Source organism: Platichthys flesus, chromosome 3 (assembly GCF_949316205.1).
Source record: "Platichthys flesus chromosome 3, fPlaFle2.1, whole genome shotgun sequence".
Lineage (NCBI taxonomy): Eukaryota > Metazoa > Chordata > Actinopteri > Pleuronectiformes > Pleuronectidae > Platichthys > Platichthys flesus.
The window spans coordinates 18,740,553-18,752,711 of record NC_084947.1 but is presented as its reverse complement, the minus strand read 5'-3'; the positions used below and the strand labels follow the sequence as shown (position 1 = coordinate 18,752,711).

Sequence of the window (12,159 nt, the reverse complement as noted above, 5' to 3'; positions counted from 1 at the left end):
TTTTTAATTTGTTTGTCGTTCGTAAATGCATATTTGTACAGTGTCATCTGATTAAACTGCCAAAAGAAACATTGGAAAACGAGAGAAAACTTTATAATAATTGTAAGAATTATTCACAAAACCCTTACACTTTGTTCGGAACTAGGCTTGTGGTGCACCAGACAGACTTTGAGCAGTGAGTCAGTGTGTGTCTGCAAAACGTCCGGTGCAGACATTGCATTTTACACAGAGTTGTGAAGGAGAAATTAAATGGATGCATGAGTAACACGTTTGGGACTTTTTCCCGTATACGTTTGAGGGAAAGAGAGGCTGCGTGTCCCAGCAGGCACCAGGCCTTGTGCTCTGACATTCCTGTCTCCTGAGAATATGACTCTGTAAGATCCTACAGATCCAGTTTGGCAAGGGATAGGAGGGGGGGAAGTGGGGAAGGAAGGGTTGGGCCACCGTTTGAACGAGCATGAGAACCAGCCATGCTCTTCAGTTACTTATTTACAAGTTCAGTCTTGTCTAACTCAAAAATATGATGTGCGAAATATTTTTGGGGATTTCAAAACTTTCAAAGTACAGAGTTTGTCAAATAAGTGGTTAACTGCCTGAATGTTCTTACAAGCTCAACTTCTTTGGATGACAGTTCGAGGACATCGAGGGGGAGAATTAGGCAAATAAAGATGTTTTAACTTTAAAAATAATCAAGGTAAGGCATTAAAAATGACAAACTAATGTCAGTGGATGGTTTAAGATGAGAGGAAACCCCTCAAACTCCATTGTAAAGTAACATGAAGTTCAAATCAAACGCATGTTGCAGCAAACCCATACATATAAAAGCAAATGGTGATCAATCTAGTAATTATTAATGTTTCCCTGATTAAACAGGTATTTCCACATGGAGTGTATTTCTGGCATGTGTAACCTCCAGAGAGACATTGGGGCCACCTAGAGGCTGTGACTGATTAATGGTCTCATTTAAAGCACAACAACTCTAAGCTCAGGTCTGAAGGTGAACTTGGTAAAAATAAATACATTTGTATTTGTATTTTGAACTGAGAACCATAAGAAACAAAGACAGAGAGAAATAGGGGGCGAAAATACCAGAAGGAGACGACAACAGGTTCATTCACAAGCTTTGAATTCTACTTCAGAGACAGTTTTGTGTGTTTTTCTTGTGTTAAAAGTTGTTTGTTGATTGCTGAACAAAATATTTTATGATAACTATATGAGTCTATGTTAATAATTATTTAGCACCAGATAAATGAGTGTTTATATATATATATATATATATGTATATATACACTTTGTATTTGCCATGTAATATGTACGTAGTAAAAAAACCTGCTCAGCTCTTGTGCATAAGTTTTAAATACCAGTTGGAGTATGCGGCACACAACATGACCATGAGAATGTGAAGAGGAAAACTTCTCATGCTGCTAAAAAACAGGAGCTCGCTGTCGTTTGAGACAACAGTTAATTACAATTCCCGAATACCTCGAATGCAACACAAAACAACATTTAACTCGGCTTTACTGTAGCAGTAGTAATTAGAGTTTGCATCACAAAGCAGAGGATTGGCCGAGCCCTCTGGGAAAGTGGATGCCCTTTGTCTCTTGTGTCGAAAGTAAAGTCACTGTCAACACACAAAATGGCATTTAGTAAATAATCAAAAGAACAGTTCTAATCTCATGAATGGAACGATTGGGTCGACTGGTTGTGACGGCCTCCGAAATCTAACACACTGCGCCCGAGCCCATAGGCCGCAGGTCAGTGAGGCCCTGCTCCTATTGGTTTGGTCCCAAATTCCAGTAAGGCTCAAGTTACCAGGACTGCTACGCTACCGCCTGTCTATCAGGCAGGTTTTCCGGTTTCTCAAGAATTAGCTCCTATGCAGCCAGAACATGGTGCAACTGTGCAGGGTGAGCAAGAATGTGTATCTTACGTTAGCAGAATAAATTACATTCACACATTAACTATTATTTTCGAATCTTTCCTCCTGGAATTTTTCATAGAGAACCACATCTCATTTCCTTGTTTCCCTGTCAAGTTTACATTACTGTTACATGTTTACATCTTCTGTTACAGTCGTAGTACAGTAATTCGTCTATGTCTATTTCTGTTGTGGTAAATTACTTGCGTTTTTTATTTGCACATGGAGCTGGGAAAAACACCATTTTGCTCTGCCATGCACTTCTTGTTGGTTGGTCTGACTGACAATAAAATTAAATTGGACTATTTAGAATAGAAGGGGCCTTATTGTTATGTGGAGGAAGACGCCTGACTGATGATGAGAAGGATTTGGCCATTTTAGTAGATTATGATGATCAACTTGGTTTTATTCAGCACAGCAAGCAAAGTACAACTTTTAACAAGATGTCCCAAAAATCACTTGATTGTAACTGTTCATGAACATTGAGTGCAAAAATCGAAATACATTTTGAGTATTGTATCACGTTGTAAAGTATTTAAAGTAAAGAGGCCATGAAGCAAACCATACAGAGTAAATATCACGTGAAAAGGGTGACAACAACACTTTTTTTTAAATATCAGTGTCACCATCTATGTTCAAAGTAAAATGTTCCACAGTAGCACTTCAACATTTCTTCAACTAGAACTACCATCGCGTAGTCGTGCTCCTCCGCCAACCACTCAGGCTGCAGTTTCCAACCATGCCTGTCTGGTAGTATATAACATATATAATGTTAGACTTTTCAGGATATTCATATAATTCCTCATTAAGTGAATTATTAAAAGTACTTTGTCATAGTTGTGCCCTGTGAGGTCACACTGACAAGAGACTGCAACCATGAATATTCATACCAGATGTCCTTAAATTTCCACAAGGCGTTCCTGATATACCACGTTGACAAAATGTAAGGTCACAGTGACCTTTGACCTCTATGATCAGATCAGGTCATCTTTGAGTCCCGGTGAACATTTCTGCCAAAACGCCAGGGATTCCCTCAAGGTGAAAGGTGTTGTATTCACGAGGCCACAAACGTGTTTTACAAGGTCACAGTGACATTGACCTTTGACATCAGTTCATTAGGTTCAAAAGAAACTGCAATCATTCAAGTTGAAGGTGATTTGTTGCAGTAGCTATATATTTGGACCTTATAGAGGTCATGATCTGACTTGTGTTGGGTCCCGCTGCTGTGGTCACATGTATCTGTCTGCAGGGGCCTGGCACCCATCCACTCCGAGTACAAGGCAGATTGTTGATCCTCTGATTTAATTCTGGCGGCTTCCTCCACCATTCACGTTTCACTTGAACCTGTCACATGCTTTTGGAGAGGTCAAAATATTCCGCATGGTAGGCGCTTGTGCAGATTGTCACAGAACCAAAAGACATCATCATCCAGCAGGCTCCAAATAAATGAGTGATGAAGAGGAACTTATCAGCAGATCTGGAGGCACTGTAGCATTTCAGAGACGACTCAGTTCTGCTGACGCCGAAGGCTGCATGACACTCCGGTGGAGTTTCTCTGGAAAGTGACTACACATGGGGAATAACAGGTTGATCAGTAACGCAATTTGAGGCTGTTCACGTCCTGCTCGGCCAAGCTTGCTAAATGAGCTACACACTCTAAAGGTGACTCGCCATAGTTTCACCTTTAGTGCAGTGTGAGCATATTGTACTAATGAACTAATTAATTTATTCATCAAGTTGTGTCAGACATGATTTTACATTAATATGTTTAAATAGATAAAGCGATGAACCAACGTAAGATTATTGTCATTCGGGACAATACACTCTTCTCTTGGAATTGGGGTGCATGAAATATTGCGTTTGGCCACTAGATGGCACTAGAGTAAAGGCCATAGTTTTTATTCAAATAAAAATATCATCATCACAGAGCTCCTCAGTAATAGATGTTGACCATTGTTTGTAGATATTCATAGTCAAACTATTCATAGTATCCAGAAATATAACACTGATTATATAACAATAATAAAACCTTGATTACAATAAACACACCAAGTCCTGAAATATTTCTCATGTTTCTTTAGTAAACAGAAAGAAAAGTTATATTTTGACAAAACAATAGATAGTTGTGCTTCTCCATGGTGACAAAGAAAAACATCATTTGAGGATTTGGGGTTCATCTACTGTAAAGCAACATAATCCCAGACAACCGTAATTATTTCCCCCCTCTGTCGACACATAAGCTAAACATTAGCTTTAGGCTGTGGTGGTCTCATGACCGGTCTGCAGAGGCGTGTTCTCACCTGGCTTGTTATATAAAGCAGCCAGTACTAAGGCTGGACTCCACACGGTGCAGGCTACTGGACTCCCAGTCTCCTCTGACTGACAGCTGCTGGTATCATCCTCTCCCTCTCTCTCTCTCACACACAGACACACACACACACACGTAAACACACAAACACACACACACACATACACGCACACATACACATACACAAACTTGACTGCTGCTGCTGCTTCTCCTGGTTCACAGTCTGACCGCGGGACACACACACTCTCCCTCTGGCCTCACATGTGAGTATATTTTCTCTGTCTTTCTTTCAACTTTGTTCCTTTTGTTGTGTTGTCACTCCTCAATCTGAATTATACAAGAGCAGCTAAGCAGATTAACATGCCGTTATTTTCTATACTGATGCTGAATTGGCCTACACTGACTTAACTGCTGACTGTCCGTAATAGGCCTCTTATTCCCAGCTCTAAAGTGCCTCTTTTTGAAGCCGTACATGGATTTTATTTGTGATTTTCACCATATTACAGGAAGTTTAGAGGCTTTTTTTTGTATTGTTCTGTAACTCTCTCTGTGCACCAGATGAAAGTTGAGTGAAAGTATAACTCAGACACATAAGACACGGCTTTAAGACATGAGAATCAAGTGGAAGATTTTACTTTTTAAGTATTACCTATCACTGGTGTAAAATCGAAGGAAATCCTATTAAAATTCTCAAGGAGATTAAGAACTTAAAAGTGTGGTGAAGTTACTGTGAAGTCTGCAGCTTAAATCCAGTATGAGTATGTTGTAATCACACATTTAACACCTCTTAGACTGTATTTCTAATTCGGGGCATACTGAAATTTGTAACACCTGTAAACAAGTGATGGAAAGTATATAGAATCTTCTTCCTGTTTCTGTAGTTAGAACTAATTTAATGATTGGACCAAAAAGGAGAAATACTACAGCTCCTTAGTTCAGACCCTGACTCCATCTCATGTCATGATTAACTCCACAACCTCCTGTTGAGTCAGATGACTCCCCAGCTACAGCAATTCAATGCCAGACTAGCTCACAGCCGTAATGAAGTAAAACTGATATAAAACACTTCATCATCTCAACTTCCCTCTGTCATTGCTCAATAAATCATCAGCTGTTTGTTCCTGTCAGTTAGTTTTTGTGTGACTGAACTTTGCCCTTTTGTTGTGGACATAGTGTATGAGGAATATTAACCAGTAACTCACTTTGTTTCCACAGTGTGTATCCTCAGAGGCTACCTGTCACAATGGACCCCTCCCTTATCTCTATGATCTTTCATTTTATGACGAAGCCTGCAGACAGACCCCGTATACCTAGCTAGCAATAGATTTTATTTTCCTCCCATAAGCTCTTTGAGAAGTGGATTAAGGAGTTATTTAATCCCTTTTCTGGTCAAAATTGAATTACAACCTCATAGGTCACCCATTAATTTGAAACCGGTTTAATTAAAAGAAAATTATAAAAAAATGGATACAACTACACTAGCAACCCTGGCTGCTGCCGCCACTGTGGCTGTGGCCACGCAGACGGACATGTCAGGCTACCTGTGGCTCGTGGTGGTCGGCTTCATCATCGCCTTCGTCCTGGCTTTCTCCGTGGGGGCAAACGACGTGGCCAACTCCTTTGGCACGGCAGTGGGCTCTGGGGTGGTCACCCTGCGCCAGGCCTGCATCCTGGCCAGTATCTTTGAGACGGTGGGCTCAGTGCTGCTGGGGGCCAAAGTCAGCGAGACCATCCGGAATGGCATCATTGATGTGCAGATGTACAACGGCTCAGAGCATGTCCTGATGGCGGGATCTATAAGTGCAATGTTTGGTAAGCTCTATGTATGTATATATATATAAATTCTATCAGTGCATTTTCAGGTTATGAGCTCAGGCCTCCATCATGTTTTTGTGCCACAGGCTCGGCTGTGTGGCAGCTGGCTGCTTCGTTCCTGAAGCTCCCCATTTCTGGAACCCACTGTATTGTTGGAGCTACAATTGGTTTCTCCATGGTGGCCAGAGGTCACCAAGGGGTCAAATGGATGGAGTTACTGCGCATTGGTGAATATATTCATTTTCCTATTCATTTGAAAACAAGTATGTGTTGAATCTGAAATAGGAGTGAAGCTCAAATCGGATTAAATTTCTTTTGCTGTATCCAAAGTGTTGTCCTGGTTCCTGTCACCTCTGCTTTCGGGCATTATGTCGGCTATTCTCTTTTACTTCATTCGGAGATTCATTCTGAACAAGGTGAGATATTTCTATCCAGTTTACGTGGTTAATAAGAGTACAGCAGTTTGAAGTTACAGTCGCTAAAAGATGTTTTCAGATCCAGTAGCCAACCAAAGTATACAAATACATTAGTACAAGTAGAGGACATTCACTAAAGATGATACTTTAACAGTACAGAAATACCATTATCAAATGGTACCTAATGCCTCAGAAGAAAAATGGCTCAGATATAAATATCTTACATTATTTGAATACTGCTGCATCAGTGCCTCAATAAGATCTTACTTCTTTATTTAATGGTAGTCCGGTGATTCTTAATTTGGACTTCTGTATATTTTTCGCTTTTTGTGAAGTATTGAAAAACAATTGTTTAAAAAAAATGATCTATTGATTGGATGAAAACTGATTTCTCCAGGCCGACCCTGTACCAAACGGCCTCAGAGCTCTCCCTGTCTTCTACGGCATCACCATGGGCATCAACCTGTTCTCCATCATGTTTACTGGAGCACCAAGTGAGTATGACGTCCACTCACCTGTTCTTCTTTTGGCTCTCGCTCACTGCACTTACACAGCAGCGGCTGAAATCCCTGACAGTCTTCCTAGGACAAAAGTAGCTGGAGAAAAAAAGTGAGGAAAACGTTTCACCAATGTTTGAAACCAATCTCAGGCATTTTGAGCTTTAATTCTTCAACTAAAATAATTTTTCCTCTGGAAGTCATTTCTTGTATTGTGATTAAAACCAAATCTTAAAAGACCAAGGAGACAATACTTTAAAAACAGCTTAAAGAAAATTATGGCATTTTTATACCTACTACACAAGTTGGATGCAGCTATTAATGTTTGTGAGCAAAACATATTCTACAGTTTGTCCTTTTGTTTGTGGTTTAACTTCCGTTGTCCACAAGACCAATCGGGTAAGCTGTATCTGCAAGACGGCAATTTAATACTGTCGTGGTAACCTGAGTGAATTCTGGCAGTTGCAGCACTTTAGCTATTCTGTGAAGGAATAAAAGAAAAGTGAAATATTACACGTGTGCTGTACACCATGTACTGTGAGCATTTTATCATCATGCTGCAAGACTGGACTGTTTCTCACAATCTGATTGGTCTCTCTCAATGGTACTGCTATCTACATGAACATATTGAGAGACAGGATCCAGAAATTGTGGTTTGAAAATGGTAAAGATATTGAAAAGTTGTCTTATTTTTGTTTTCTCTATTTGGAATTATAAAATGATACATATTAATTGTTGCTGAGCTTCTAAACTAAGCCTAAGTGTAAATGAATGCATCAGTCATGACATGTTCTTTCTTTCACTGGAAAGGACCAGATAGAAGCTCTGATGAATAAATGAAAGAAACAGTTCAGTTACTGTTTGTCCTTATCTCAGACACAGTTCTGTTTCATGTCCCTTTCTTGTGTGCGCAGTGCTGGGTTTTGACAAAGTGCCATGGTGGGGCACACTGTGCATTTCTTTTGGCTGTGCCTGTCTCACTGCTTTGGTCGTTTGGTTTGTCGTCTGTCCACGCCTCAAGAAGAAAATCAAACGTGAGTAAATCTAATACTTATATACGGACATTAACAAATATTACTTAGTTGATATATTTTGGAGTCCAAAATCCTGCTAGCTAAGCATTTTTGTGGCAAATAGTATTTTTGGGAGTTTAATTTGCACAAGCCAGCTGGTTTAAGCCTTGTCTACCATGTGACACACTCACTCACTATTATTATAATGTACTTCAGGAGAAATCGCTCCTGCTCCATGTCAAACTCCACTAATGGAGAAGAACTCCTGCAAACCTGCACAAGCACAGCAGCCATCAATCCCACATGTGCCTCAACCCCAGACCCCCCCACCAGACACTCAAACGGTGGCGTTCAAACTTGGTGGTTCAGAGGATACTGATCTGGACAACAATGACATGGAAACAAAAGACCTGGATCTCGGCGGGGGTGAGGAACGAATGTCTTGTTGTTATAGTCGTGGAAGTATCACAAATAATTCAGATTGTATAGTAAACATATGATTTTCCAAGGTCTGAACGGCAACGTTGGCCCCATGGTGATCACTGATCCTCACAGCGGACGCTCTCACACCATCCAAAAGGACTCGGGCCTGTACAAAGACCTGCTCCACAAGCTCCACGTGGCCAAAGTGGGTGACTGCATCGGTGACAGTGACACAGAGGAGCGGCCAATAAGGAGGAACAACAGCTACACCTCTTACACGATGGCCATCTACGGCATCCAAGGAGAGCCTAAACCCAAGGACCTCGACGGTGGGCTTCAGAGAAGGCCGAGGGTGGACAGCTACAGCAGCTACAGCTCAGCGGTGACTGTCGGGAGCACAGTGCAAGAAGGGAATGTGACCCAGGAGGCTGGCGTGATCCCCGCTGAGGAGGAGGATGAGCTGGAGGTGGACCAACCAGCTGTCTCGCTGCTTTTCCAGTTCCTGCAGATCCTCACCGCGTGCTTTGGCTCCTTTGCTCACGGGGGGAATGATGTCAGGTAGGTGTCTGCTATTTACATTTTTTTATGTGAGCGAAGATCATTCAGAAGATTCACATTTACACATTTTCATCTGCAGCAATGCAATCGGCCCATTGGTGGCTCTGTGGCTGCTGTATGACAGCGGCTCCGTGGTGTCCAACACCCCCACACCCATCTGGCTGCTTCTGTATGGAGGAGTGGGCATCGTCGCCGGCCTGTGGGTGTGGGGCCGCAGGGTGATCCAGACCATGGGCAAGGACCTTACCCCTATTACCCCCTCCAGGTACGCCACATCCACATAACCTACAACAGCCCCGAATCGGATATACATGATAGAAAAAACAGGAGTATTTCTTTCTTCCCCTGTAGTGGTTTCAGCATCGAACTATCTTCAGCGATCACGGTTGTTGTGGCCTCCAACATTGGTCTTCCTATCAGCACGACGCATTGCAAGGTAAACCTCAACCTGACAGAGACATGTCAAAGTCAGAAGAGGGAGCAGCATATTTATTTACATTGTATTTGTATTGAACACAGGTGGGATCTGTGGTGGCCGTGGGATGGCTGCGCTCCAGGAACGCCGTGGACTGGCGTCTGTTCAGGAACATCTTCATCGCCTGGTTTGTCACGGTTCCTATCTCGGGCCTGATCAGCGCTGCCATCATGGCTCTCTTCACATATGTTATCCTGTGAGTTCTCTCCGGGTCACTTCAGCTGACCGAGCCGAGCTCGTCTGAAGGACCGATGAAACCGCACGAATGAACGGGTTCCATCTGGTCTCTGTCAGAGATGCATATTTGATCATTCAAGGTCATTTCAAGGTCAAGCCAGTGAGATTATCTCATGAATGTTGAAGGATAAAATCCACTATCCAAAGTCTTTCATACTGTGTATCCCTTTGTACATTTGTATAAAAACCATATGTTTTAAAAATCAAATAATTCAAATGACAGTTATGTTCTATGTTTATGTATTTGGATATAATAAAACAAGGCGCTGCTTGATTTGAAGAGGTTTCAGTGTACTTTATTTATTAAACATTTCCATTATACAAATGCAGCTAAATATAAAACCGTCGATCCTGCATCACATCCGGGGCCACCACCATCGTCGTGAAACCACTGAACAACAGTTGTGGTTCTATAAGGTGAACATCTTATTTCAGTGGTAATTTCCAAAAAGATTCAAGACAAACGAATTGAATGAAGAGTGAAATCTGTTCATTGAATCGATTTTAAATCTCATTTTAATCTCCTTGTCTGCCTGGTTTGCTTTGAAAAGTTCTTCTATCACAAGTACTGACGTCTTCATTGTGACATATCAGAATAAAACTGAGGAACCACATTGTCATTTACACAAAAGGGATAAATCTGCATTGTCTGATCAAATCGCCACTCAATAGAAACAGCTCCCTTTCTCACCTGCAGTAGCTTTGTAGTGGCATAATTGTAAATAGTTGGATTTTAAATTGAACAATTATTGCCAATTAGTTCACTATCTAAATTCTTCTAATAGACCTGTGGTTTATCTACTTCACGGTTAGTTATATACGAGGTAGGTATTTTAACAGCTCATGTGTTTGGAATACACAAGTATCCACCATCACTACAACTGTGTACCCATCACCCATATTGTGTGGTGTACGACTTTGAAGGAAGTTTTCTCCTGTTAGTACAAAACGTGTTGCTTGTACTGTATGCAGTGGAATTAATTTTAATTTTCCCCCTGAAACAGTATGCTTGTTGCACACAGAGTACCAAAGGAGATGTGTTGATAGTAACATTTAAACCAGGAAGCTGTGCTCTCAAAGCCTACTGCACGTGACTATGCAGTATTCTTTCATTAGCAAAGCTCATTCAGGACAACAGCTGGAGGGCAGCTGTTTGGTCACAGCCATGGAAACCTAAGTAATTATACTGATGTGTTATGTATTCTCGTTTCTCAGGGTCATGCTGCAGAAAGATGCCAATATAGTATGTTGGGCATGGACTGCCCAATATACCCCTGTAGTGTCCATGTTTAATTGATTTTCATGCCAGTGTTTTGTGTCAAAATGCTAAAAGTGTTTTTTACAGAAGGGACACATAGCCTACTTGAATTTCAGGGATGTGTAAAGGTTGAGTAAAACTTAAGGAGGACTAATTTGTGTTGGTTTTGAATTCTGTTGCATTTTCATTAACCCCAGTTCTTATATCACTTTCTGTGTCTAACTGAACAGAGCTTTATTAGTAACCTTCATCGTACGAGAGGAAAAATCCAATAGGTTATCCTGCCGCTAACGGTGAAATGAAACATTCTTCTTTTTTTTCTGTTCATGCTGAAAGAAAGTGGATTCACTTGGTCTGACATTTTCCTTCACATCTTTATAAACACCTCATCAGCATCACACTTCAAACCCTGTGGGGGGGAAATGTTTTTTGAGAGAAGATTCCAGATTCATTCACTAGACTGGCACTCAGTAGAGCTCAACAGAGCCGTATAGGTTCATCTCTGATCCATGCAGCTTCCTTCTACCAAGTTGTGTGGTTATTGGTCCAGTAGTTTATTACATAAACCGGTTGACTGACAAATCAGAGGTGAAAACATAAACTCCTTAGCAGAGGTAGTAAAACCTCCACACATTTATCAAGGAAACACCACTAACATTAATAATAATTAGAAACACAACCGGAAATTTAAAGTAGAAATGTTTCTAGAATATCTAAATAGTTGACGGGTAATTTTCTGTTACTCGACTTATCAATTAATTTATTAAAAGCTCATTTCCCCCTGCTTCTTAGTCTATAGGTTTTTTTTATTGTGTGTTATTTACATTGTATATATTGGTTTATTTTGTCGTGCACTGGTGGCTGGTTGTACATCAAATTGCGCTTAAAGGATATTAAAGATTTTCTTTTATGGACAACTTTAGTTAATCACAAGCTGCACAAACCAAACAAGAGCAGCACAGGAACCCAGCAGCCAGCAGGGGGCAGCCTCAGGACATCACATGGAAACAAGCAACAGTTATTCTCTAACAATAGGTTTTCAAAGCATGTTTAATCATCCAGTATCTAAAATCCAAAAATATAAAATGAAGGCTGTCAAAATATGTATTAAAGTAGAAAATATTTTCTCTAAATGGTTTATCAAAAGCAGCATAGAATGACACGACACACACGCAATTTGTCAATCTTCTTAAACAGCTTAGTTCCTCTATAATCAGCAGGTGGTATGGCCTAGTTGGTAG

The 12,159-nt window shown here is 40.9% G+C and overlaps 1 protein-coding gene across 1 annotated transcript; it reads left to right on the top strand.

Annotated features, from left to right (window-relative positions):
• Positions 1 to 4,275: 4,275 nt before the first annotated feature.
• Positions 4,276 to 9,940, top strand: slc20a1a (solute carrier family 20 member 1a). Its single transcript, XM_062384969.1, has 11 exons — positions 4,276 to 4,489; positions 5,442 to 6,038; positions 6,128 to 6,268; positions 6,372 to 6,457; positions 6,855 to 6,951; positions 7,869 to 7,988; positions 8,184 to 8,393; positions 8,477 to 8,948; positions 9,028 to 9,213; positions 9,300 to 9,384; positions 9,468 to 9,940. The coding sequence occupies exons 2-11, from the start codon at positions 5,690 to 5,692 to the stop codon at positions 9,621 to 9,623; spliced, it is 1,902 nt and encodes a 633-aa protein (XP_062240953.1). The 5' UTR covers positions 4,276 to 4,489; positions 5,442 to 5,689; the 3' UTR covers positions 9,624 to 9,940.
• Positions 9,941 to 12,159: the final 2,219 nt, after the last annotated feature.

What these genes read in the sequence shown, in the direction of transcription:
- slc20a1a (XM_062384969.1), top strand. Translation starts at nt 5,690, where the DNA reads ATGGATACAACTACACTAGCAACCCTGGCTGCTGCCGCCACTGTGGCT. An exon ending in AGACCTGGATCTCGGCGGGG is followed by an intron (nt 8,394 to 8,476) that starts GTGAGGAACGAA and finishes TGATTTTCCAAG; the next exon opens with GTCTGAACGGCAACGTTGGC. An exon ending in ACCCCTATTACCCCCTCCAG is followed by an intron (nt 9,214 to 9,299) that starts GTACGCCACATC and finishes CTTCCCCTGTAG; the next exon opens with TGGTTTCAGCATCGAACTAT.